This window comes from Sebastes umbrosus, chromosome 2 (genome assembly GCF_015220745.1).
Source record: "Sebastes umbrosus isolate fSebUmb1 chromosome 2, fSebUmb1.pri, whole genome shotgun sequence".
Taxonomy (NCBI): domain Eukaryota; kingdom Metazoa; phylum Chordata; class Actinopteri; order Perciformes; family Sebastidae; genus Sebastes; species Sebastes umbrosus.
The window spans coordinates 23,672,520-23,699,241 of record NC_051270.1 but is presented as its reverse complement, the minus strand read 5'-3'; the positions used below and the strand labels follow the sequence as shown (position 1 = coordinate 23,699,241).

At 44.1% G+C, this 26,722-nt stretch overlaps 1 protein-coding gene across 6 annotated transcripts in view; it reads left to right on the top strand.

The window, feature by feature from the left end:
* Nucleotides 1-26,722, top strand: part of cbfa2t3 (CBFA2/RUNX1 partner transcriptional co-repressor 3) — a 51,872-nt gene that overhangs the window by 17,934 nt on the left and 7,216 nt on the right. For 3 of the 6 annotated variants that reach the window (XM_037747479.1, XM_037747497.1, XM_037747505.1), the window contains exons 2-11: nucleotides 9,647-9,802; nucleotides 13,062-13,303; nucleotides 14,285-14,374; nucleotides 15,111-15,292; nucleotides 18,141-18,424; nucleotides 19,754-19,839; nucleotides 22,059-22,350; nucleotides 23,502-23,570; nucleotides 24,305-24,358; nucleotides 25,999-26,189. In XM_037747479.1, the coding sequence (XP_037603407.1) occupies nucleotides 9,647-9,802; nucleotides 13,062-13,303; nucleotides 14,285-14,374; nucleotides 15,111-15,292; nucleotides 18,141-18,424; nucleotides 19,754-19,839; nucleotides 22,059-22,350; nucleotides 23,502-23,570; nucleotides 24,305-24,358; nucleotides 25,999-26,189 (1,646 nt within the window). Of the gene's footprint in view, nucleotides 1-9,319; nucleotides 9,540-9,646; nucleotides 9,803-13,061; nucleotides 13,304-14,284; nucleotides 14,375-15,110; nucleotides 15,293-18,140; nucleotides 18,425-19,753; nucleotides 19,840-22,058; nucleotides 22,351-23,501; nucleotides 23,571-24,304; nucleotides 24,359-25,998; nucleotides 26,190-26,722 lie in introns of those variants that run through there. The other 3 variants (XM_037747487.1, XM_037747523.1, XM_037747514.1) reach the window with 2 other exon arrangements.

Genomic DNA, 26,722 nt, shown 5'->3' with positions numbered 1-26,722 from the left:
ACCTGACACTACAAAACTGTCTCTGTGCACACACAAATATACTATATCACAATAGTAAAACAAAATGCAGAAAAGATGAAGGAGGATCAAGTGAACTGTCATCAAACACACTTTAATCATTTTGATCATAATCATATGGCGTAGCTAAGAACTTAACCCTCATCCTACCAACTGGGGTCCCGGCAGACCCAGGAGGTATACTACTTTTGTCTTATCTCACAGGTGTTTTATTCCATCATTCCAATTTTTCATGACTCTGTCAATCAATTTGTTCCTAATGACTTCATATCTTTGTTTTCTGTATCTGTTTTAATTTGTGCATTTTAAAAAGACCAATGTATTGAGGTCCTAGGGGACCCCAGTCAAAAACTTCCAATTGCAGCCTATGCAGTTAAAATATTTAAAATAGAATAGTAGGATAAAATGTTTGCCATGGGTCCTAATTTAAAGTATCGCACACTATCAGGGGGGTAGGGACGCTTAGTCAGTCACTTTGAAGGAGACACATACTGATGTCCTCATGTGCTCTGTCTATTTTCGTTTTACAACATTGATGTGTAGAGTTAAAAAGATGGTGTGTGGAGAGAAGGATGAGTAGATCTTATTTTTTACTGTTAATTTGTGTGTTTAAATTGTGGGTCACCTAAAGCAGTCTAAGAAGGCCTGACCAGGATTGTATGCAAGGTTGAATTCTTGATTTAGATTTCCTGATAGAACTGCCACTAATTGACCTTTCAATTAGTGGTAATGTTAATGCGCAACTTAGGGGTGAATTAAAATGTTCATACACTGGCATTATCTAATAGAATTACTCAAACTTCTTAAAATCCACAAAGGGACAGTTCCTTTATAGCGTCACTGTTTGCTGTCCACTTACTTTGACCGTGACATGACAGCAGGTCCTCCTAATGTGCCAATTAGCTCACATAATCAGCATGTTATTGGCAGTCGCTCTCCTCCTTCGCCCGCCCGCTCGCTCTGTTTTCGTGGCGGCGTCCCGTAGTCGGCTCGTGTCCCAGAGGAGTATCTGGTATTTATTTCGGCAGCTTCCAGCATGAGCTGGCTGTAGGCTAAATGGAGAAACTGTCAAAGCTTCTCTCTAACCTGTCACATGAATGCCCCCTTCCTCCTCCTCCTCCTCCTCCTGCTCCGGTTTGTGTTTGTCAATGTGTGTATGTGTGAAACCTATGGGGTCCTGCAGGATAATACAGAACACCCTACCCGTGCCTGGCTAATGTCAGGAGCTATTGTTACTGTGCCTGCAGGCCAAATGAAGAGGTATGAGAGCGCTGGCGGGCCGGGGAGCAGTTCAAGATGGTTTTGTCAGCGCTGACAGCTCCATAGTGACAGAGCAGACATTTAACACTGAACGAAATGAAATACATGACACCAAGCAGGAGAATGACTAATCTGCTGTTTGTTTTCCTATCTTAGCTGTAAGTGACAGCTCAGTGTCAGGTTTTGAAAACGGCGCACAAAGCATAAGAGCGAGGGAGAAAAATAGGCAGCCACAATTCACGCATTCACATGTAAAGAGTCGGGGGTTTATGAGGAGGAAGGACAGAGATGCTGCAGTTGCCGTGGTGTGTTGCCAGGGTCAAACCTAAGTCTTTTGTGCTCCATAAATCAGCAGGCAGCAGCGGTGACGTAAGAACAAACAAGAGCTGCTCTCTGCTGCAGCTGGCTGGAAAGAGGGAGAAACAGGAGAGAGGGATACAGGGAGGGAAAGAGAGAGCAGGACAGCAGCTGTCAGGCCTCCATCGCACACCTGTCACACAGGAAGTGAGCGCCCGGCCACTGTTTCCTGGATACACCTCCTCAAACACTGCTCCTGGAAGAAATGGAGGGAGGACATCTGCTGTGAGGGGGAGACAGACTGATACACTAACAGATCAATAGAGACATTTGCTAAAGATGAAGAATAAATAACACGAGGTGAAAACAAAAATACAGAATTTCTCATGTTCTCATGTCAGCTGCCTTGTGGTGTGTGTGTGTGTGTGTGTCCAGATTAGGCAGTAAAGAGGATGTTTGTGTTATCGCAGAGCTCTGTGACAGACAGGTCACTCTGTGGAGACTCCAGCCTAACTCTCCCACAAATACAATAAGCCCACATGCCCTAAACTTAACAGTGGGACATTCCCACGCTTGTTCCTCTTAGCCGCCCCTCCAACCCCCCCCCAACGCACCCCGCTCCCCCCGCCCTCCTGTGACCAATATGAACTAATCCAGATGTAGTATAGCCTCTCACAGATGTACGCACAACTTTCTCCTCCTCTCTGTCTCTACTAGCTTTCCCCCCAGCCTCTCTCATCACTCAGCTCACAGCCTCTATGCCGATCAGATCAGAACGGGAAGTGATATCACTCGGTGCTATACAGTGCTGTTGATGAGGCACTTGGAGCTCTCGTCTCCTGTTTTTGCTTCTCCTCTCGGCCTCCAGAGTCGCTCTGTTGTGGCTGCCGTTGGTAGAAAAACCTCCTCTTTGTTTATCAGGCTTGTCAGGCTGGGTCCTCAGGAGGCCCCCCTTGCCCTATTCCCAGGCTGCCCTTCATGCCGCCTGTATGCAATTAACAGAGTAATTAAAAGCCTGATGAGCTAATTGGTGCTGGGTGAGGCTGCAGGTGTTTGGATCAGGGAGCTGATTTATGTAAGTGCACTCATTGTAAACATCCTGAGACAGAGGCAATTTACAGAACATGTTTTCTTTCTTTTATTGCTATTTAAATATATGTTTACGGTTATTTTCTTAAGAAATGTATTAAGAAAATCATCTTTGTCTCCTTCTCTCTCTTACTGTGCCAACCATCTGTGTCCATGCATGCCATGTGTTGCAGGTAGATATGCAATGCTCAGTGGGAAGAAAGGAAAGAAGAAAAGTGTAGCCAATGCGTTGCATTACAAAGTGAGCTAACAGTCAGTAAACCCTGCAGTTTCAAGTCTCAGGTTGGGCTCAGGACTCAAATTTGGCAACAGCCATCTCGGGTCTTAAAGGGGCTAAATTCTTGATGAGGAGCATTTCTGTTGCCTCCGCACGGCTCTCAACATGGCGACAGCTGGGCCGGTGGTTCGCAGCTAACAATGCTAATTGTGAAAAACAATGGCAACAGTGCTGACAGAGCTAACAGTGTTAACCATAAACATGCACCAAAAGCATGCACGGCCGGCCCAGCTACATCAACAAAGCACGTAGAAACTGATTCCAACACCCACAGAGGGAGAGCGACTTCATTCTCTGCTCAGGTAGACATTACTCCTCTATATCTTTACATAGCAAATAGTTGTTGATGCTATATTAACGCTCTGAATATCGTATAGAGACACAGGAAAAAGTTTTAGGCTCGTGCATCATTTCGTACTAGTATATATCAACAGTGTGCTGGATATTAAAATGAATTATGTCACGTCTGATGGAGCCCAACTAGCTCATCTGAAAGACAAAATGACGAAAGAAAGTCTGATCTGATGTTGAAATGTGGCAGCCCGAGGCTGAGCTCTCAGCTGGCAAAATGAAGCACACGGCTGACAGGACGAGGAAAAAGAAGACGTAGATGAGAGGAAACAAAGGAGAGTTATCATGCAGAGGAGAGGCTACATGTAAATCCTTCTCTCTGTCTTTCTGTCTCTCTGACCCATTACCAGATGTACATGCACAGTCATATAGCTGTGTGTGTGTGTGTCTTGTCTCCTACTTCCTCCCCCACATCTCTCTCTCTCTCGCTCTGTGGCAGCTGTGCTGGTGATGGCTGTGTGCCCATGGTGCAAGCTGGCTGTGGGGTCCCAGGTGGCCCGCATGACAGTTATTGATGTTCAGGTGTTCAACTCCTCTCACACAGAGACCCTGGAGCCACACACACAGAGATACAAGCAGAAGCACAATACACATGCATGCACTCCAATGTAGTTCGCACAGAACATACACAGAATATAACGGTAGTACTTGCACAATTATAAACTGCAAATTGCTGCGGAAGAAGAGCAAACAGCACAAGTACAATGGAGAACTCGTGCATACAGCTGCTGGGCTGTCTGGCGAGCAACAAGGATTACAGTTGTCAAAGTGAGATGAAAACAACAAGCTAGTCACTGTGGAAATGTATGCCGGCAGTCTAGTTTGTTTATGATTCCTAGGTCCAGTATTTGTGACCACTTTCGATGTGTGGTGGGATAGTCAGTGTTGGTACCGGTGCCCAGTGCAGTCCTAACACACTCCAGATGTGTCTGGCTAGCCAGGGAGTTGTTCTTGGCACAGCCGCCTCGGCTGGATGTCACAAATACTTTCCTTTATTTAGGAATGGCTCTGGGTTAGTGGCTGGAGGGAGGCGAGGATGGATGGATCGTGGGGGAGCAAAAAGAGGAGAGGTAGATGAAAAGAGCAAAATAAATGATTAGCAGTGTAGAAGGACAGAGGAGGAGGATAGGAGGAGGAGGGGGGGGCTAAGAGAAGAGATGTAGAAGGACAGAAGATGGAGAGGGAGGAGAGAGAGAGGAAGAGGGAGCGGCAAGGGAGCGAGGCAGAAACAGCTCCAGTCTAGCATCTGGATTTTATTAGCAGCCGTTGGGAAAATCTGAAAAGGAAGTTTTTTCTCTGCGAGCACGTCGGCAGCAGTGATATGCTGCACATAACCACTTCACTGCCGACGAGAGGAGCCGGGCCCTCCCAGAGGAGAACAGATGGTCGCTAGAACTTCAATACAATTACATCAATAACAGCTTTCACAGATAGAAGCACTGTGTGACAGGATCCCTGCAGCTCAGAGAGGCAGAAGTACAACTCCTCTACCCTTAGCACCCCTAGCCCCGGGTAAATTCTCTTTAATCCATCCTCACTCCTTGTTTTTCTTGCCAGTTTTACCCATTTTAGAGAAAACGTTGAAGCTTTTGACTTGGAAAAACTGGTGACTCGTCAATGATTTGCTCATGGTAATCTGATCAAAGACAGGGGGGCTTTTGTCAGTGCTTATTAAGGAGACCCCCCACCACCACCCCATCCCCAGTTTGTTTTTTTGTTCAACATGTTTGTTCAGCCGGCACTGCATGTGTACTATCACAGGGGTTCTCAAATAACATAGGGGGAAAATATGTGTTTGTGTCCGCAGCGTGAGCATATGCATTCAGCAAACTTGTGAGCATGTGTGCATACATTTGTGTATCTATTTGTGTGTGTTGTGTGTGTGTGTTTGTGTGCAGGCTCTGCACCAGGCCCGTCTCCCACCCTGTCATTAGTGAGGGCTTTAAAGCCTCTGAACTCTAAATCAGCTCAAGATGAAGTGGAGTCTGGGATCTGTCTGCAGAGGCGGCCTGCGTGCTGACACGCAAATACACACACACACACACACACACACTCCCATCTTACCTGTGACACAGCTCAGACTTCACACTGATAACAAGGCATATATAAGAAATATCAAGAAGAAAACATGCTCTTTTTGTAGATTGCTCTAGGTTAGATGATATATTGGGTGTGTGCCACTGATGTCAGCAGTCTTGTGAATGGCATTTGGGCTGGTAGTATGAGAACGGAGGGTGCTGTATCCCCAAGTCTTAGGTCCAGGGCTCCAATCCCCATGTTTTGATACGAAGGCCTGGTGGGAGGCTGGGGGCCAGGGGCTCAGGCTCTGTTTGTGTGGACTCCTCAGCGGCCTGATAGGGAACAGATGTGGGAAGGCAGGCGGCCGGGCAGCCAGCCAGAGCAGCTGGGAGAAATTAAAAACAACAGCATTCCTGGAGACATGGGGAATTACAGTGGGAGGGAGGGAGGGATGTAAGGAGCGAGAGACAGAGGGAGAGTTTTAAGGCTATGTGGTCACTGGCGAGAGTCTCTGTGGAGTGCGAGAGATTGAATAGACAGGGGGGATTTAAGGGGACTGTTGTGCAGTGGTTAGCTAAAGCTAATAAGTTGCAGCTGTATTTCCAGTGGAAGCACGAGCACACATGATACAGTCAACAGTAGGACATATGCCAATGTGAAATGAGACCAAAATGCATCTAAATGGCCCTCTAATGGCTCGTCATGATGACATGATGGTATTTATTTGTGTATGTTTGTTTTTAAGGGGGTTTACTGAAAGCATATGTTCTTCAAGCTTCAGTAGGCAGAATGTTTTTGGCATCATTGGGCAAAGAAATCCATAATAACCTTTCAGCATATTGTAATTCAAGTGTTCTGAGAGATAAAAAAAATTCTAGCCTGTGATGGGAGAAAATGGGCAATCACAGGTCATTTCAGAGAGAGCGTTCCTATTGGCTGTGCTACGGCTGCTGGGCGTTGCTTGGTATTTCTTCAACTGTTCTCAACATGGCTGCTGAGTCATAGACTTTCTAATTTTACAGCTAAACAGTACACTACAAGATGATTCTGAAAACATTTGAGGAGAGAAATAGGCATTACCGTAACAGAATATTGATTCATATTTGATCAGCGCTGCCTAGTTTGACCATTTGGTCAGAGTTTGCGAGTGATTGACAGCTGCTCAGAGACGGCAGACTCCAGCTCGGCTCTGATTGGTTGTTTTCCTCCGGTCTGTGAAAACTGGCAGATGCCATTAGGAGCACCTGAGGACACAGAGGCACATGTGTTTTTTTCAGATTACCTGTCTCATGCACTACTGTCAGGATATAGTGACCGTTTTATAAAAATAACTTTGTTTTAACCATATTTGCTCCATTTCTACCCACTGCAGCTTTAAATCTATAATGACACCCCAGAACGGCTTTAGAAAGTTAGACAAAACCACTACGCCGTGTGTGTGCAGCAGTACAATACATGAACTGCGGTTTTGTGTGTCTCGCAATTGTTTTTCATCTCGTTTCATCATGGCACAAGGGGAGAGCAGAAGACAGAGAACATTTTTAGACTGCAGACTATTTCTTTGGTGAGCAATCTTTTGGCCCCGATTACGTCAAACGTGCAGACATACAGCTGTTCAGAGAGTCAGAGAGGCAGAGGCAGGCAGCAGTAGCAGAGAGGTAGGTATTGTTTTCAGACTAATATTCAATAGTGAGTGTTTGGGCCGAACAGCAATGTATCTGTATCCTGAGCAGATCTATTCTCAGCTGTATTGATCCCAAAGTGGCTCCTCTCAGAGAGCCAGATAAAAACCTGTGGGGGGAAATAGAGCAGCTTGCAGACAGGAGCGTGAGCCCAGTCCAGACCTGGACCTTTAACCACAGGTCTGTTTCACCTGGTGTACCAACCTCTCTCTTTCTACTTCTCTCGGTTTGAGCGTTTCGTCCTTCAGCACAAAGCACAATGGGAGCACAGATGGCCACAGATGGGGTTGCAGACCTAGCAGACTTCCTAATGTATTAAAAGTGAAATCCAGAGCACGATGCGTATGTGATGTGTGTGCCCTGTCCCTGTAGCTGGTCAGATTAAACAGCTGTCCATAATCCCACGGTGGGAGCAGACAGACAGACGGGACGCTCCCCTCATCCTCCTCTCCTCTCCTCTCCTCTCCTCTCCTCTCGAAGAAGTGACAGAAATAGTGGTTTTATGTCACTCTCCTGATCTTTTGATCTCACATGGTCCCAGCTCTTGTTCATTTGAGTGTAACGTCAGACTTGTCAATGGGACCTAAACTGGGAAAGTTAGTAGGATTGGTTATTACAATGCATGTTTGTTAGGATGCCTACTGCATGTACAGTAAGTCCGACAGCACCCACAGTAAATTTGATCAAAGAGGAGGTTTACTGAAACATATGGCTGCCTCCCTTCAGGAAGCAGCCCACCAATTCAGCAGCACAGAGAGGCTGTTTGTGTGTTTAGGGTTCTTTAGGAGAGAATGACTGCATCTATTTATACCAGCCCTCCCCATCTGCCTCTCTATCTACAACCTTGTGTGTTTGTGTTCAGTACGTCTGGCACGGGGGGAAAACAGCGGAGTGCCCCTCGTGTTCTTGAGGATCACTGTGTCAATGGCCCTCGTACAGCGCACTCCAGAGTGGCACTCTTTAAATACAGACACCAGCTGTTGAACGCGTCTACATGAGCTCTCAGAAATAGGCTAACACCGAGGACTGAGGCCAACTGAGGCAGGAGTCCTGTGGAGGAAAACACTGGCTTCACAGTTGGCTCATGAGGAGTGAAATGAAAAGCACATTATTTGAAAGTGATTTAATGTGTTACTTGGTGACTACAATACATTTGCAGCTGTAAAAGAGGTTTCTTAACAGTGTTCAGATGTATAAAAAGGCCTTTGGCTGTTTGGTTAGGTATTATATTTATTATTATTAGTATAACAAGGGGTAATCGCTGCCTACTATTAACCCCTTTCATGACAGGGCCGCTCTGGCAGTGACCTCAACTCTGTGCAAATGTGAAATAAGGCTTTTGATTGGCTTTTGTTTGGGTTTCACTTTTATGCGAACAGAACAGAACTCCCTTCCTTTTTCCTGTAATACATTAAGAGACAGCTGAATGAGAGAAAAACAGAGAGAACCGAGTTATTGAGAATCAATGAATGCCACATAAAGTCTACACTGTGGTTTGCTTTGCTAGAAGAGGGCCTTCTGTCCTTCCTCTTTCATTATGAATGCACGTGTTTACTACACTTAATGGCGGTGTGTAGCACTAGTGCAGAAATACACACATTTATGTGTATATGCTTAATATGGATTTCATTGTTTTTCATTGCATAGTGCACATTTCTTTATTATTGCGCTCTGCCAGTTGCACACATGTACACATACTCTATCTTCTCACAGGCTGCAAAAGTCATCACACCTCTCAGCTCAGGTTTACATTACAGAAAGATCTGGTTCCAGCAGCTGCACGGACAGACGGACACATACACAGAAAGACAGTCAACACACATCACTAAATAACAAGACCTGCTGCTTATTTATTCATAGTCTGATGTTTGTGCATGGGAGTGTTTTTGTTGAAGACACACCGTATGTATAGACTGCACGAGGCCCCCCCTGCCACGAATGTAATGCAACAGGCCGTGGGACGTCCACCCCGTGTCATGTTTTCTCCTCATGTCCCTCGCTGTACCATCCATTCCCTTCACGCTACACAGCCTGGCCTTGCCTTGTTTGGTGCTGGCAGGGTGTCTGGCAGAGGACAGTGAAGCTCCTGGTAGCAGGACGGAGCTCTGCTGAAAGCCCGTCCACAGTGACGGACAGCAGCAGATCCAGCTGCACTTGTCACTGGCTGTCAAGCCGGCTGTCTGAACTAGGGGACGAGAGGGGACAGGCGGGGAGGAGTGTGTGTGTGTGTGTGTGTGTGTGTGTGTGTGTGTGTCTGGGGGTTGGAGGTTACAGTGGAGGGGCACTGATTGGGATGTCAGAGCTACATGGAGTGTGTGAAGAAGAGAGCGAGCGAGAAGGGGGGAGGGGGGGCTCTCAGTCAGCAGCAGCTGAGCGAGTGAGCAGGTGTTACTGTATGTCTCCCAGGCCCATGAATCTCCAACAAGAGAGACACAATACAAGTTTGGATTCATTTCCACTCCATGCATTGATTTGTTTTGCTTCTTTTTTTTTTTGTTATGGGGCTTTTGGTTTAAGGAAACAATCGATGGTTCCCAGGTGAAAATGTTAGTGGTTTCCTCCTTAACCAGCTGTCTCCACTTTGAATTTTTTTTGTTTCATGCTGGAGCTCCATCTTGATGACTGTCTTGTTTTCCCTTCTTTCAAATCGCAGGTAGAAGAGTGCAGAAGGTTGGAACAATGCCAGATTCACCTGCGGATGTGAAAACCCAGCCCAGGTCCACCCCACCCACCATGCCTCCTCCACCCCCGGCGGTCAGCCAAGCAACCAATCGCAATGCTTCATTCACCCCTGCTACCAGTAAATCAAGTAAGGACTATTTTCTTAAGATTAATGACACCTTTAGTCAACTTTAAATCTGTATGTCTCTTGTCTAGAGTTCAAAATCTTTACCTTTAGCTTACGGCTGACCTGATAGCTTTGAAGCTTCAACCATTGCTGATTTCGACCTACAAATCACTACTAGAATGCTTTGTTTTAAAAAAAATACATATATTTTTTATATATAATAATAATAATGTATAAATCCCCAAATATCCCATCAAATAATGAATAATCCCACAATATTAATCATATTCAACATTAATAATTATTAGTGATTAGAGGTGCGCGTGTGTACAGTAGCGCGGCAGCAGCGTTGAAACGGGGGAGATGGAGACAGACATAGACTACAGATGAACATGTGCTTCGAATACCTTCGAATATTTCTCACTGAAGCTTCGAAGCCCAAAAAATGGTATTTGGGTCTTGTACAGCCCTGCTTTAGCTGTACAAGACCCACTGCAGTTGTTTAGCTTAGGTACTTTGAGATATATGTTTTCTTTGACTTGAAGGTGATCCTTTTGTCCTGAGGCATCATGTCAGCAAGCAGTTAACCAGGCAGGTGTGAGAAACACTGGTAGGCGTGCTGAACTAGCGACCTATTGCTGGAACAGCTCTAACTATTCATTTCCCAGTAAGCTTTGGACAAGAAAGCCATAGTTATGTGAGCTGGTATCACATTGCATCATTGCAAATCATGCTTCTCTACAGACCTGACATCATATCTAAGCATAGATTTTGTAATTTGTAGGTCAAATGCCATTCTGGCATTCAGGTTAAAACTCTACCAAATTGGGCCAACCAGTGGCCTAGAGGCTCAGATTCATATCATATACTGTGGTCACAATATCCACAGTTGGATTCTGTTGCATGTCATTCCCAGCCTCTCTATCCTTTTGTTTCCCTTCAATTCTCAACTATCCACTGCCCCAAAAAACTTAAAACTCTTCTAAATTTGAAAGTCTAGTTTAGATTTAACTCTTGTTACAACAGTATTTGGTAACACTTCATTTTACAGGTCCGCAAATGTCATGGTAATTAGGTGATAATTAGCAAGTAACCTATTTGAAGTTTTGAAATACCCCAATATTTACCTCAAAATTGATCAGAAATTATTTTGTTATAAACATTATTTAATAATTATATTCCGCTATTTCCCAATAGCTGGTAATTTATTTAATACACCTCCAGGAAAAGAATACAAAGTTAATTTTGATGCTTTATTTCCATGTCTGCTGGTAAATAGATGATAATTAGCAAACAATTTCTTTGAAATTTCTTAAAAATCTCCCTGAATCATTACATCAGCTACCAGGTTACATTTGTGTTGACAATAAGTCACACAATGGTGAGATTTGAGCCTGATCAGAAGTGTCTTCTATTAGTTTTGGTTTTCCACCTCTGATGAAGAGCAGCCGCTTCTCAAGCCTAAGGGCCGTATTTTAACTATTAAATGCTATTTTAGCATATAATTATTAAATAATGTTTATAATAAAGTCATTTTCGATAAAGTTTTAGGTAAATATTTAGGTAATTTGGCAGTAATTCCAAAGAAATTTCAAATAGGTTACTTGATAATTATCACCTAATTACCATGAAATTTGCGGACCTGTAAAATGAAGTGTTACCCAGTATTTCACTGATGACATTTCAGTGTGTTAAACGTTAAATTAAGACCTGCTACACATTAAAATATCCATTAATCTGTAATAAATTACAGAGATGAATACTCTTTGGCATCTACAATGGACTACACGGTCATTTGTCCCTCTTAAATCAACTGCCATGGACACTTTATATGCTTGTGTAAAGGGAGAGAAATTCCAAATATGTGTTTCTTCCCTGTTCTGGTGAACAAGTGTTGGAGTCACTTGTGTGTCAGGTGTGTGTCTCTGCAAGCATCTATTTGTGTGTGTGTGTGTGTGTTGGTGTGCAGAATGCCCTTGCTAGTGGCACAAGTGTCTTTGAGCGCATGTGCGAGAGCGGCTGTGGCATTGTGTGTGTGTGTGTGTGTGTGTATGTGCGTCCACGTTGTTTACCAGCTGGTTGGGCGGCGATGGCCGGGGTGGCGTTGGCGGTGTGTAGACTACTTTCTTCCCTATATAGCAATGACAGGCCATGTTGTTTCACCTGTTGTGGCGGGCGGTCAGCAGTGCAGCTCTCTCCTTGCACCTCTCCCTCTCTCTCCAAAACCAGAACACAAGTGCTGCCTGTCGGGATCACATGGGTTAGTCCATATGTGTTCAGGACCTCGACCCGTTGATTAGAGCAACAAGGAACGAGACTTTTGAACAACTTAAATGTACAAAGTCTTGTTTTAAAGTATGAGTACGACGAGGTATAGGTTACAGTCCGCAACGGCTCATGGCAGAGTCCTGTAAATACATTTTGAAAAGATTAAGTTGCTGCAGCGGTTATAAAATTATAGTTTGGATACCGTGCTCAGTTTAAGTGCTTACGTATGTTGCTATAATGAAATACAATCATTTAATTACAGGTACAGACATCTCATACACAGATGTTTAATCTGAGGGAAAACAATGTACTCTGCATGCATTTTAATCTGGCTCGGATATGAAAATATGAAAACAGGGGGAAAGGTCAAACGTGCGTGTGTTTGAGAGTTATTTGTGAGTTTGTTTGTGCCGGCATCGCAAGGAATATACGAGTGATTATATATGTGTATGAATGCTGAGTCTATTCTGAACCTTAAAGCTGCAAATCTACTTTCAGCTGGTGGACATGTGTAGGGCCAGATTTAGCTACACACCTGCTATTGGAATAAAAGTAACACAGGCCACAGGACTATTTTTGGCACCTCTTTAACAAGTTCCTCTTATAGTTGTGTCCTAGTGAGTGAGTGAGTGGGTGAGGGGGAGAGGAGGGTGAGGAGCAGGGTGGAATAGACTGATACAGGGGGGAGATGGAGGGGGAGGGAGGAGGTCAGATGGTACCACTTGTGAGACAGCTGAAGTTACTGCAAACACACACACAAACACACACTCACAGCGCTCAGTAGAACTGGCAGAAAACTGCACCACTGATGTGCATCATGTACCGCAGGCGTGGTGCAGAGTCTATTGTGTGCTTTACTTATATTAAATCTCAACCACACACTTATCTATCAGCAGGATAGAAGTGCTTCTGCCCACATCACGCCCCCAGATCTGTCAGATGCCCCCCAGGCCTCTCCAAAACTACTGACCCAGTTCACGTCTCCTCTTCCTTCTGTCTTGTTTATCCGCAGTGCTGAACGGGAGCAGCCACTCTCCTACGTCGCTGAACGGTGCTCCGTCCACTCCCAACGGCTTCAGTAATGGGCCGGCCATGTCTTCGACGGCCTCGCTTTCCAACCAGCAGCTACCGCCAGCCTGCGGCGCCCGGCAACTCTGCAAACTGAAGCGCTTCCTGACCACGCTGCAGCAGTTCGGCAACGACATATCGCCGGAGATTGGGGAGAGAGTGCGCAGCCTTGTGCTGGGGCTGGTGGTAAGTTGTGATTGAATTATTTTTGATGAATCTTTCCAACAACACTATTCATTCATTCAGCAGCTCTCTTTCCTTTAACTTATTATGCTTGATGACAGTTAATTAATGTCTTGCAGAGTAATTTACATATTGTAAATTTGTATTGTACAACAATCAGAAAGTACAGCACCCTCCAAGTCCCGAAAGTTGGTATATTTTTTTTAAACAAGATAAAAAAAAAATACTAGGGCAGTCAATCGATTAAAATATTTAATCGTGATTAATCGCGTGATTGTCCATCATCAATTTCATCAGAAACTAAATAGTTAATCGCGATTAGTTGCAAATGAATCGCAATTTTTTATCTGTTCAAAATGTACCTTAAAGGGAGATTTGTAAAGTATTTAATACTCTTATCAACATGGGAGTGGGTAAATATGGTTACTTTATGCAAATGTATGTTTATATTTATTATTGGAAATCAATTAACAACACAAAACAATGACAAATATTGTCCAGAAATCCTCACAGGTACTGCATTTAGCATAAAATATATGCTCAAATCATAACATGGCAAACCCAAGCCCAACAGGCAACAACAACTCTCAGTGTGTCAGTGTGCTGACTTGACTATGACTTGCCCCAAACTGCATGTGATTATCATAAAGTAGGCATGTCTGTAAAGGGGAGACTCGTGGGTACCCATAGAACCCATTTTCATTCACATATCTTGAGGTCAGAGATCAAAGGACCACTTTGAAAATGGCCATGACAGTTTTTCCTCGTCAACTCTAGCTTTAAAACTGAGCCCGCTACAACCTAAAAACTGTAAGTTGCGTTAATCCATTAAAGAAATGAATAGCGTTAAAATTAATTTGTGTTAACACGTTATTATCATGTTTACTTTGACAGCCCTAAAAAATATATAATCTTTCGGGACTTCGGCGGCTCTGTAAGAGTGTTAGCGATTCTTTGTCTAAATCTCCCTTTTGTCTTGAGCAGAACTCCACTCTCACCATCGAAGAGTTTCACTCCAAACTTCACGAGGCCACCAACTTCCCTCTGAGGCCGTTCGTCATTCCCTTCCTGAAGGTAAATACTGGTCCACAGATTTTATGTAAGATAAATCAAGCCTCATGTCTTCAATAGACGTGTTCAGAGTTTACCATTGCTGTCCATATGGCCAGTGTTCAGGACCACTATGTGTTAGTGTGTGCAGATACTTTTCTTTCTACTTTTTACTTTTCTACTTGTCTGCCTCCAAACAGAAAGGATTCATAGAGAGGCGGAGAGGGAAACCTATACTGTGTTTACTGTACTTGTAGTAGGCCTACCATGTAGAAAAAGGAGGGATGTGCTTGTGAATGTCCGTTAAAAGTGTTGTGTGTGAGGGTGTCAGACCTCCTGGCGTGCGATGATCCTCCACATCTGGGACATCGCAGCAATGGCTGCGTTATATCAACCAGACAGGTCTGAGAGAGCTATTTGACAGCACTGAAACACACACACACACACACACACACACACACACACACATATACCCTAGAGAGACAGAGAGACACATGGCAGAGGAAGGTGTCAGGGGACCTGTCTTATCTCATCCTGTCTCTTCATCTATCACTTTCTTTTTTTCTCTCACCTTAATCTGGCATTATTTCACTCTCACCCCATCTATCTGTTACTCCTCCATGAGTTTCTAGCTCACCTCTTGTCCACTTAACACTCCCCTCTACATTTACATCGGCTCAATAAATCTATATCCTTCCTGCAACAACTTATTTCACTCCTAACCCAGAGATGTCTGTCTCCCCTCTCTTTACCACTGAAGGCAAACCTGCCCCTGCTGCAGAGAGAGTTGCTCCACTGTGCCAGGTTGGCCAAGCAGACTCCAGCTCAGTATCTGGCCCAACACGAGCAGCTTCTCCTGGACGCCAATGCCAGCTCGCCCCTCGACTCCTCCGAGATCATGCTAGAGATGAATGAGCACGGCAAGAGAAGGACCCCTGACAGGTAGCATATCTCTATTAAACACAAGAAAACATACATTACACGCAGACTTCAGAGGCAGACTCTCTCACACACACTGTTATATATGAATTATTTCAGGGTATTTCAGAATGCCAAGCGACAAGGGGAAGCTATAAATCCTCTGTGCGGGAGGCGGAAGTCTGGACAGCCCTGATGCCAGGCTAGCTCTGCCAGCTGTCTGGGAGGGAGGGGGAGATAAATGCACTGTAGGAAAAGAAAGAGTTGTCTGAGAAGCAAACAGAGAAGAGAAGAGGGAGTGACGTACAGTGATTGTCCTCGGCACAACCCAAAGACAGACCAACAGTGAGCTATGGCTTGCAATTGTCCCACATTTCTCCCCAGTGCTCTGCTTTATTCACCCACTTAAGAAGATGACACAAGAATTGCTGGCATTTCCCTTTCTTCCTCTCTTACTGGCACTGTCCTTCTTTTCCGATCACTTCCTCACCTCTCTCTCTCTCTCTCTCTCCCTCTCGCTCTCTCCGACTGCCTGACCTGCGGGCTCCCAGCAGCTGTCCATATGTCAGGGATGTGTCCAGATGGTGATGTGCTGACCGTAACACTGAGCACATCCTGGATGTGGGGTGTGGGGAGGTGGGCGGTGGTGGTTTGGATGGGACTAAGGGTTGGAGCTGAACGTGCAATCCCACTGTAATCCGCACACCTCCGCCTCCTGACCTGTGGCTTATACACAGCAGGAGGCTGGGTGGAGGAGGGGGAGGGCGCTTCAGGCTGGGGCAGGGCCTACATCGCGCCAGCTGTTGTCAGATTCTAGAGCCAGGGATGTGTACGAGTAGAGCCGACATACACAAATATACACATGGATAACCGAGCACACACACACACACACATAAACACACATCATCTACACGGAGCAACATTGCATTTATTCGCCTTTGATCCGGGGGATGATAAAGAGTGATTTGCGTCGGAATGCCTGGCTATCGCCATCCAGCTAAACAGATTAATATCAACACTCCCATTTAAACTGTCCAGATGGCTTGAAAACACAACCTCACACACACACACACACACACACACTCACTTAAAGTACACAGACACAAATGAGTGTCACTAAACATCTGCCAAGCACACAGCATTCAGCCCATATTGCCCCTTAAGCCCGAGAGCAGGGTGGGAGGGAGGGAGAAATACTTGCAATCTAAGAGTCGGCTGAGGGATATTCAGATTAAGAGCTTGAGACGCGGGGTGTACAGTCGGACTTGGCTTTGTTTGATACATATGGCGTACAGCTGTGCAAAAGCTTTGGTGGAGCGCTGCCTTACTGTAACTGAACAACAAAGCAGCTCTCAGTAGGGATGCATGTGTGTGTGTGTGTTTGCACGCACCATGTGGGAGTTGTTGAATTTTAAAAAACATGTTTGTGTTCCACTACTCAAACAAGTGTAGTCCACAATACTACATGGTGTAAAAAAATAAAATTGTTATGACAGTTTATGGTAAACACAAACACAGCCAATCAGACCTCATGACATGAATCCGTCTATTTCTTTGACATGTTTTTGCAGCGTGTAATTTTTTGCCTCTTGATCTGATTTTAAGGCCATTCTGGTCATTGCTCGGGCTTGTTTTCCAAGAACTATGAAGTAATACGTTGGCATTGCATATTTAGCCTGGCAAAGCCATTGCACAGTTTTCACATTACTCATTGTGGTCTGGCGAGCTCATAGATGGACGAGCTGGAGAGAGATGAAGTAGACCGCTTTCAGACATTAATGCGGTGTCAAAAATCTGTTTCTGAATAAAATTGAGGTGAGAAATGAGCCATGCAGTGGCCGAGGTAGTCCCGTTAGCATCAAAACAGTTTCTGAGTAGTCCAGAGTTTATCTGAAGCAGTTGAATCGATTCTTTGGTGGACATTTGTGGAATAATGGTCAATGTGGTAGTGGAAACAGAGCTTATGGGATGCAGTCTGGCTGTGCCAGGGCATTGCATATTTGCAAATAAACACTGAATTGTACAACAATGATCTGTTTTATTGTAGATCAGAATAAACCACACATCCCACTGCTGGAACAACGCTGCATTTCATGTCTTTGTCAACACAGTTGCTTGCTCGGGGTCTATGTTTTTATACTATATTATAAATTATTCTAACTGCATGGTGCTGACATTATTTAGTGGCTTCATTTTCTTAAAGAGGACCTATTATGCTAATGTTCAGGTACATACTTTTATTTGGGGTTTCTACTAGAACATGTTTACATGCTTTAATGTTTAAAAATTGCTTTACTTTTTTCATACCGGCTGTGTTGCAGCACCTCTTTTCACCCTCTGTCTGAAACGCTCTGTTGAATTCCTGCCTCCTCCTCTTTGCTCTGTTTGGTCAGCTGGCCCACTGTGGTGATTGGTTAATCGAACCAAACTCTATGGACTGTGCTCTAGCTCCGCTCTAACTACCTTTGTTTGAGGGCGTGCCAAACTAGCCGCTAGGCAGGTATTATGCAAATGTGTTACTTGGTGACATCACCATGTTATGTAAGAAAAGGCGGGACTTTAATGAAGGCGTTTCAGGCAGTTCAGGAGCAGTGTTTCTGTGGGGGAGAGTAACTCCCTTTGGTGTGGACCTTGGGCTATGTAACTTTGCAGATCTTTTAAATGCACAAAAAAACTATATAACACACTAAAGGAAAGGGAAAAAGCACAAAACCATAATAGGTCCTCACAGTCGTATAGGCTCCTACAAAATATCTATTATAACCACCACATTAAATAGGATCATGGTAAGCCATGTCATATACTATATAATATTACCGAGTGTTTTATCATTCATTAATGTTTTACCCCACTCCCCTGTCCTCCTCTACAGGACCAAAGACAGCTCAGAGAGAGATGGGTTACACCCGGAGCACCTGGCTAAGAGGCCCTGCACCATCAGCCCCAGTCAACGCTTCAGCCCCAGCACGGGTCTCCCCGCTCACCCGCCTCCCAACGGCCTCCCCACACACCCTCCCAACGGCCTGCCCCACCCACCCAACCCCCAAGTAGGACCCCAGCACTATCGCTTAGAAGACATGGCCCTGGCGCACCAATACAGAGACGCTTATAGACATAATGAGCACCGCGACCCCCGAGACCGGCACCGGCCGACAGGTAAGACAGCTGTGTTCACAGGGTCTGAGAAATCCATTGTTCTACAGTTATATGGTCACGACCGTGGGCTAGTGTGTATGTAAGTGGGCTGTGTGTAGAGAACAAAGGCCAGTTGTCAGTCCAGTGTGATAATCCTTGTGGCAGTGCGTCTATATAAAGATCACATCCATACATGCCTATATGCTACAACTGTGGCAACCATATAAGCCTTCCTTCTGCTTTCCCAAAAGGAAAGAGATGAACTGTCTCACTGATAGGCAGGTGATATGTTATTTTGTTTGAAATTAAACTTTAATAACTAACTTTACGATTAATAAAATACAAGACAATAAAACAATAACAAAAAAAAGAAGACAGACACACACACAGTAACTAATCGCAAGTGTGTGTAGATAGACACATTTTCAGTTTACTTTTATAAATGGATGCAGTTGTGAAAGATCTCAATCATCAGACACTAAAAATATCTTTACCAGATCTGGATGTTATTCTAGATACATGACCTGAGAGGTTTGATTTGATTGTTTAATTGCTATAATGTACCACAAGTCTCTGACAGTCAGGACTGGATACAGGGTTAGAAATTCAGTCAGGTCCCCTGTCAAGCATGATCATAGCTAGTTAAGTGTCCACCATGTATAAAGGGCTGCTGGGATGATGGATTTTTGTAGGTCAACCCGGAAGTTAACATCGCCCTGGTTCCCTCGACAAAAAGCCAATGGGATCTTCCCATTGGATTCTGGATTATTGTAGACAATAAGATCTGTGGCAAAGAAACATTTATGATACTTATATGTTTTGTTCAGCAAGATAAGCTCCACAATTGAACATCACTTTTATGATTTTTGAAGTGTAAATGCAATCGCCAGAAGTAAAAAGCTAACGTCAGGCTATAAACAAACTACAACACGGTCACATGATTTCACTTCACCACCACTCAGCTAAAGGCGGACTAGTGTTTCCGCGTGATGGCGTTTAGTAGTCTCATTTAGCCACTTCTTAACAATTGCTTTTTTTAAGACACGTAAAAGCTTAGAAATTCACGAGTGGGATATAATAAAATGTTAAAATCTCTTTAGCTTGTGTTAACCACAGACCTTATTTCAGGCATCTAACTAAAACCTATTACAAAATCTCATTGACTTCGAGACAAGGGAACCAGAAGTGCCAAAATGCTGACTCATTTCCGGGGTTTTAGGACTCATTCCTGCAGCACCCTATAGGTATTATAGGATATTATAGGATATTATAGGTGTCTTTTGCAGCTTGAAGTCAGTATTACTGTATATTGTATATGTGCTGAATCTGACCCATGTGTTTGTCTTTTAGCAGTGCATGGAGCCCGCCAAGAGGAGGTGATTGACCACCGTCTTACAGATCGAGAGTGGGCAGAGGAATGGAAGCACCTAGATAATGTACGTATCGGCAAGGTTAATGTCAACCACCTCTTTGTTTCATTCATAAACACAATGAAGCAGTGGAAAAAATAGAGCTAAGAGGTCAGCAGGTGATTAAAACAACCTCCGTCCCATCTGAGCGTGCAGTTGACGGACAGCTGTCCATAAGAGGTCTGTGTCAGTTTGGTGAATTAACAACAGACTGACACCTATCTGGCTCCCTGGCACCCAACTCCATGAAGACAAAATCATGTTCACTAGACACACACACACACACACACACACACACATGCACACTCACACAGAGAAACAGGGCCCCAGATGGAGCTCTAGACCCAGCAGAGCGCAGCTCCAGCTGGGGAGAGCAGCTGAGACAAGAGCTGCAGTCATGGAGAGAACCGGCCAGGCCTGGACCCCTGCCAAATTAGAAACACTTCACTGAAATAAATATAGCTAACTCAGAGGGGAGGGAGGGAGCGCAGAGACAGAGGAAAGGAGGCAGAGACGGAGAGAGAGGGAAAGATGAATGGGAATAATGATATGGATTGAATGTCAACCATGCTAAACCCATTTAGCAGAGCGGGCCGGGTCTGGAAACACAGGGCACCGTGGAAAAAAGTGACACTGTTTACAACCGGGAGGGGGGGGGGAGGAAATCTGTTGAGTTGGCAGGGAACGGAGCAGAAGGGTGGAAGGAATTGGCTCAACTTTTTCATCAGCAGCCCAGCTGTTACATTATCGTTGTTGTAATGCTCTTAGACATTGAAATTCACTGACGAGCACACAACACAATCCATGAACAGACAGAAACACGCAAACACACACGTCTGCTAGGTGGTACGTGTTTTGGGACAGATTAAAATAGTGTGTAGATTTACAGCTCAGTTGCTCCAAAAGTAACTCTCCTTTTTAAACTGGCTTTGTTGCTTTGACCTGTGGAGTTTTTTTTATGGATTTACTAAGCAGTGGTGGACCTGAAAGCCACATTTGAGTAAAAGTACAGACATTGACTTTCATTTAGAAAATGACTTTAGTAGAAGTTAAAGTCACCTATTAGAATATTACTTGAGTTATAGTGTCTGGTATTTACTGTACTTAAGAATCAAAAGTACTTTTCTGATATTAAATGTACTTAAGTATTGAAGTAAAAGTACAAGCAAATGTTGTTAATAAAAAAGCTAATATTTTGAGTTATTCCTCTTAACATGTACACCACCTTAAAAATGGACGCTACCCCTTACGAAAAAGTAATATACTTCCCACTTTTTAGTTTATAAAAATATACTTTTAAGTATAAGAATAGTAAACTTTGAGTACACAACTAGTTTACACCTACATTTTATTTTGTACTGCAACTATAATATAAGTATACTGATTGTTTACTAGTTTTATACTTGTACCCCACTTTAGTTTATGAAGATACACTTTAAAGTGTACTCTCAGTAAACTACTAGTTTAATAGTTTTTATACTGTAAGTACACTTGTTTACTTGTAGCCCACTTTTTAGCAGAGATTGGGACTTGAGTCGCACTTAAGTCGCACACACAGTGACTTGAGACTTGACTTGGACTTGCTAAAAATGACTTGTGAGCATCTCTGCTTTTTAGTTCATGAAAGTATACTTTGTATACTTTAACTTACAGTACTTAGCCAATGATTTATGTATTACATAAAGAGACTTACTCCTTTTGCTATTTACACTTGAGAAAAACAAGGTCTTCAAAATGTAAAGGATTTAAAGAACAAGTAGTCGCATGTAGCATGATCTGCCTGGACTTGAGCAGAAATCGAAACTTAACTACGGCTTTGAGAGCACTTTGTTTGCACTTGCCCATCAGGTGAATGATGTAACTTGCAAGCTAAGACCACTGATTCGCCAAAACTGCTTGCTTGCAATAGTAACGAGTAACGAAGATGCTAAGAGGAAATGTAGTGGAGTAAAAGTGAACGTTGACAGAAATATAAAAACTTAAGTAAAGTACAGATACTCCCAAAAATACTTAAGTACTATAACCAAGTATTATTACTTCATTACATTATACCACTGCTACCAAGTTTGATGCATTTCAAAAACTCTACTACTGTGTTTCAGCTGTTTTCTATTTGTTTTTGAGGGACCTGTGCATGTGTTTGGGAGGTAGAGTTTTACATTCCCAACTAAATGGAGTACTGTCGAACTTATCCTGTTCATTTATCACTAAGTAACTGTTTCGTCCTACATCCTGTCTCATTGCAGCTGCTGAACTGCATCATGGACATGGTGGAGAAGACGCGCCGCTCCCTGACGGTGCTGCGCCGCTGCCAGGAGGCCGACCGCGAGGAGATGAATCACTGGATTCGGCGTTACAGCGACGTGGAGGAGATGAAAAAAGGTGGGAGCAACGGACAGCACTGCCTTCCTCCTCCTCCTCCTCCTCTTCCTCCTCCTACTCCTCACCACAACTCCTCCTCCAACACAGCTAGCAGCAGCGAGTCACTGCCCGTGGGAACTCCCTCGGCTGCTGAAAGGCAGACAGGCAGACAGACAGGTAGACAAACACACACAGGTTATGTTTGCAAAACACTCACAGCAAGGTAGGGCTCATTTGAAATGTTGAAAATGCCTGTTTAGACATAAAAAGACAGTTAGATTATTATGTTTTTCTGCAAAATTAAAAATCTTAGCTCATGCTGTGGGGCAATAGAAATCTAGTTGCAACATCCTGGATCTTTAACCAACTGATTGCACCCTTATGTTGCCAACATGCTCATTCATAATCAAGATTTGCATTCACGACTCCTGTATTCTCATTCCTTCCCAGAAATGGTTGAAAAAAGTTGATGACGGCTTATTTACTGATGTTGCCACACACACATAGTTTGTATTGCTGCTAGGGCTGTCAAAGCGATTACGCAAATTTGTTTTGATGCCACTAATTTCTTTAACACATTAATGCAATCGATCTTTCGGAGGTTGTAAGGGGCTCAGTTTTAAAGCTAGAGTGAAGATACTGCTATTCAAAAACCTAAGGAATGGTACCAACCATGTCAGCTTGTTGCAAAGAAGGTTAAATAACGCACCAAACTTACGCTAAATTTTGACGAGGAAAAACTGGCATGGCCATTTTCAAAGGGGTCCCTTGACCTCCGACCTCGAGTTATGTGAATGAAAATGGGTTCTATGGGTTCCCACGAGACTTCCCTTTACAGACATGCCCACTTTATGATAATCACATGCAGTTTGGGGCAAGTCATAGTCAAGTCAACACACTGATACACTGACAGCTGTTGTTGCCTGTTAGGCTTGAGTTTGTCATGTTATGATTTGAGCATATTTTGAATCCTAAATGCAGTACCTGTGAGGGTTTATGGACAATGTTTGTCATTGTTTTGTGTTGTTAATTGATTTACAATAATAAATATATACATACATTTGCATAAAGCAACCATATTTGCCCACTCCCATGTGTTAAATACTTTACAAATCTCCCTTTAAGGTACATTTTAAACAGATAAAAAATGCGCGATTAATTTGCGATTAATCGCGATTAAATATTTTAATCGATTGACAGCCCAAATTGGTCCCAAGAATTGGAAACTACAGTATAGGGGACACTTGTGGATGATGTGTGTGTGCAGATTACTGTGTGTGTGTGCGCGTGTGTGTGTAATTGAGTGTGTGCCTGCTTGTGTGTTTCAGAGATCCACAGAGACTTCTTACACAGGCCTCCCTCAGGATACCTGCCAGAAGAAATCTGGAGGAAAGCTGGTAAGAGCCAAGCGTCCCTTTCTCTCTATTGTCTTCATGATTGACCTCACACGCACTAACAAAACACACACACTCACACACACACAGTAACCACCATCAGTCTTCACGGCCCTCACCCCGGCCTCAGAGACACACAGAGCAGAGGCCTTACAGCCGTAGGTCCATCAGGGCAGAGGATTGGAGGCCCTCTGTGTCATTAGGGCTAAATGCCCTCCATCTGTCACCACTATGAAAGGCCACTGCAGATAAAGCTGCAGTGAAAATGCAGTCACCTGGCCCGAGGCAGGCCGCAGCAGCGCAGCACAGGTTGGACCTTAACCGGTCTACGTTGGCATGAGAAACACACACACTCTCAAGTTTTTATATTTTCATTGTGACTGTTTTCTAGCCGCATGCACAGCACACAAACGTATTACTGAAGTGAATCAAATACAGACATTTACAGACAAAATAATCCTGATGTTTTTGGCTCCGTTTGTAGCCAAAGGGAAGCAGGTGGGAGCGTTGCATTGCATGGGCCTTCTTCTCGTATACTGCATGTTAGATAGAGCCCATCCCAGGAGTCGTCTGGCTCAGCCCTTGTTCCGCCCCGGTCCCAGCACTATTATGTTGCAGTCATACTCCAATACCCTGCGGAGGAAAGACGCTGGCTGCTGCTGTCAGCAAAAATACTGGGCAGCATTTTCACCAGCAGAAAAAAAAAGCTCTTTTAATTGCAGTTGTTTTTCATACAGGTACTACAAGCATCCCGCTCTCGCCAGCACTAAAGCACCTCCAAAACAGGCAGGGTGAGTAACATATCTCCCTCCCAACATCTCACTTCTAGTATGTGTGTATGTTAGCGTGTGTCACCTCTATCTCAGCAGCCAGGTAGTGTGCCTAATGTAGCTGCAGCACCTCTTGCTTTTAATTAAAACCAGACACATATTCTCTGGTCTGGTTCAGGTTGAGAGACTGCAGTGCTTTTGAAAAAATAAGATCTAAAGTGTGAAAAAGCAGACAGAAATAACACGTCTCAGGGACTTGCCAAATCCCTGCGGAATTAAAACGTTAATATTGCTGTCCCCGTGTTTTCCATTAAGTGCTAATTGCCCCAGCATCTGCTTTGCAGTCTCCTTGATAAGAATTAATTAAATTTGCAAACTAATCTTAGTGGTGCATGCATTAGGCCAGATAATTGAGAAGCTCGGGATAATGCAGATAGTGTTTTGCAAAGGAGAGAAGAAAGAGGAGGAGGAGGAGGGGTAGAAGAGAAATGAAATGGATAAAGGTAGAGAGGGAATGATGGGATGAAGGAAGCATTGAGACGTGTGTCTGAGTGCGACTGTATGTTGACAGGATTGACAGAATATTAACTTTTTAGCTCAGACATGCACACACAGCCATGTGCATGTACACAGCAAAGTGTTGGATACGGCTCTCCCCGCTGCCTATCTTTTATTTTGAAACAAGTGGAGTGGAGCGGCAATGGAAAAGTGACAGTTATTTATGAGTTCCCTCTCAAACAAACACTGGCTGGAGGAAATAGTTCCTACTTGGTTGGCCTAACACACCTGGATAGCCACTTGTATGTGTGTCTTAGTGTGTCTACTTTGCACATCTGGAGGAGGTGGAGCAGGAGGGAGAAAGATCATTTAATCTTTAAAAACGTTGCTGTCTTCGATGGCAGAAGAAAATGACAATTTTAGTGGATTCATATCTTGCGATCACGACACCACATTAGCATTTGATTAATAAAAAGTGTATATTTGGAAACCTATTTCTCAGGTGGATAAAGCCCCTACGAGAAATCACGTAGTGTACATTTGTTGTGCGCCGTGAGGCCAATAATGAAAGATGGCAAAATGTAATCACTCCTGCCTCTCACTGAGAGGAGACTGCGGGAAGTTTCTATTTTCGATTGCCATCTGGAAAGGAGTCTACACACCTGCCTGTTGTGAAAACACAGCCTCCTCACTCATACAGTTTGTGCTTCTGCTGGAAGAACAAAAGGCCCCATGATAAAATCTACATCGTAGGAAGCCCTGCAGTGGGGATACGCAAGCCCGCTGGTGGGCAAATTATTCACTGTAAACTCTGTCTAACAAATTCTATTAAAATAATTCTTGTGACAAGATGACAATCATGCAAACAGGGAATCCCAGGATGTTGTTTGAACAGCCAAGTTAGTGACAAAACTTTGGAGACATCTGCTGTTGTCAGCGCTGGAAATTATTGTGGCCAGACGTGTTTTAATTAATTATTGAAGTCTGGCTGTTTCCCTTTTCTGGCAGAAAGAAAGTTTTAAATCTTGGATGATGTACATCTGTTCATGGAGATACAACAAGATGGCAGTTTAAAGAGCCTCAAAGGATGACAGAGCAGGCAGGACAGGACGATTGTCGTGAGCACTAACACCTCTCTCTCTCTCTCTTCCTCTCTCTCTCAGAGGAGGCGGTGAATGAGGTGAAGCGACAGGCGATGTCAGAGCTGCAGAAGGCAGTGTCGGACGCCGAGAGGAAAGCTCATGAGATGATTTCGGCCGAACGCTCTAAAATGGAGAGGGCGCTGGCCGACGCCAAGAGGCAAGCCTCTGAGGACGCACTAACAGTCATCAACCAGCAGGAGGACTCCAGTGAAGTGAGTATCACAGACCCCCCATCTGCATTTCGCTTAAAGCGAGGGTAGGCAGTATATTTTTGGCATCATTGGGCAAAAATTCCATAATAACCTTTCAGCATATTGTAATTCAAGTGTTCTGAGAGAAAACTAGACTTCTGCACCTCCTCATGGCTCTGTTTTTCAGGCTTTAAATATTCATCCCGTGACGGGCCAATCACAGGTCATTTCAGAGAGAAAGCATTCTTATTGGCTGTTCTAGAAAAGCAGATGTGCATGCACGTCCCTTCAGATGGCGAAAGCCTGCAGGATAAGTTTCTATTCCAGCATTGGCTACAGCTGCCTACACTGCAAAGCAACCCAAAAAAAGAAGATGAACTTCTCAAAAATAGAGTCTGACAATACCGGCGAAGCGTTTCAGAGATGGAAAGAAAATGGAATTAACAGTTTTGAGCTAGCCTCACGGCTACGGTAGCTACAGCAGTAGCTCGAGAAAAGCATAATTTTCTCTCCATCTCACTAATAGTTGAGCCTTCTGTGTGACCTCACCATCT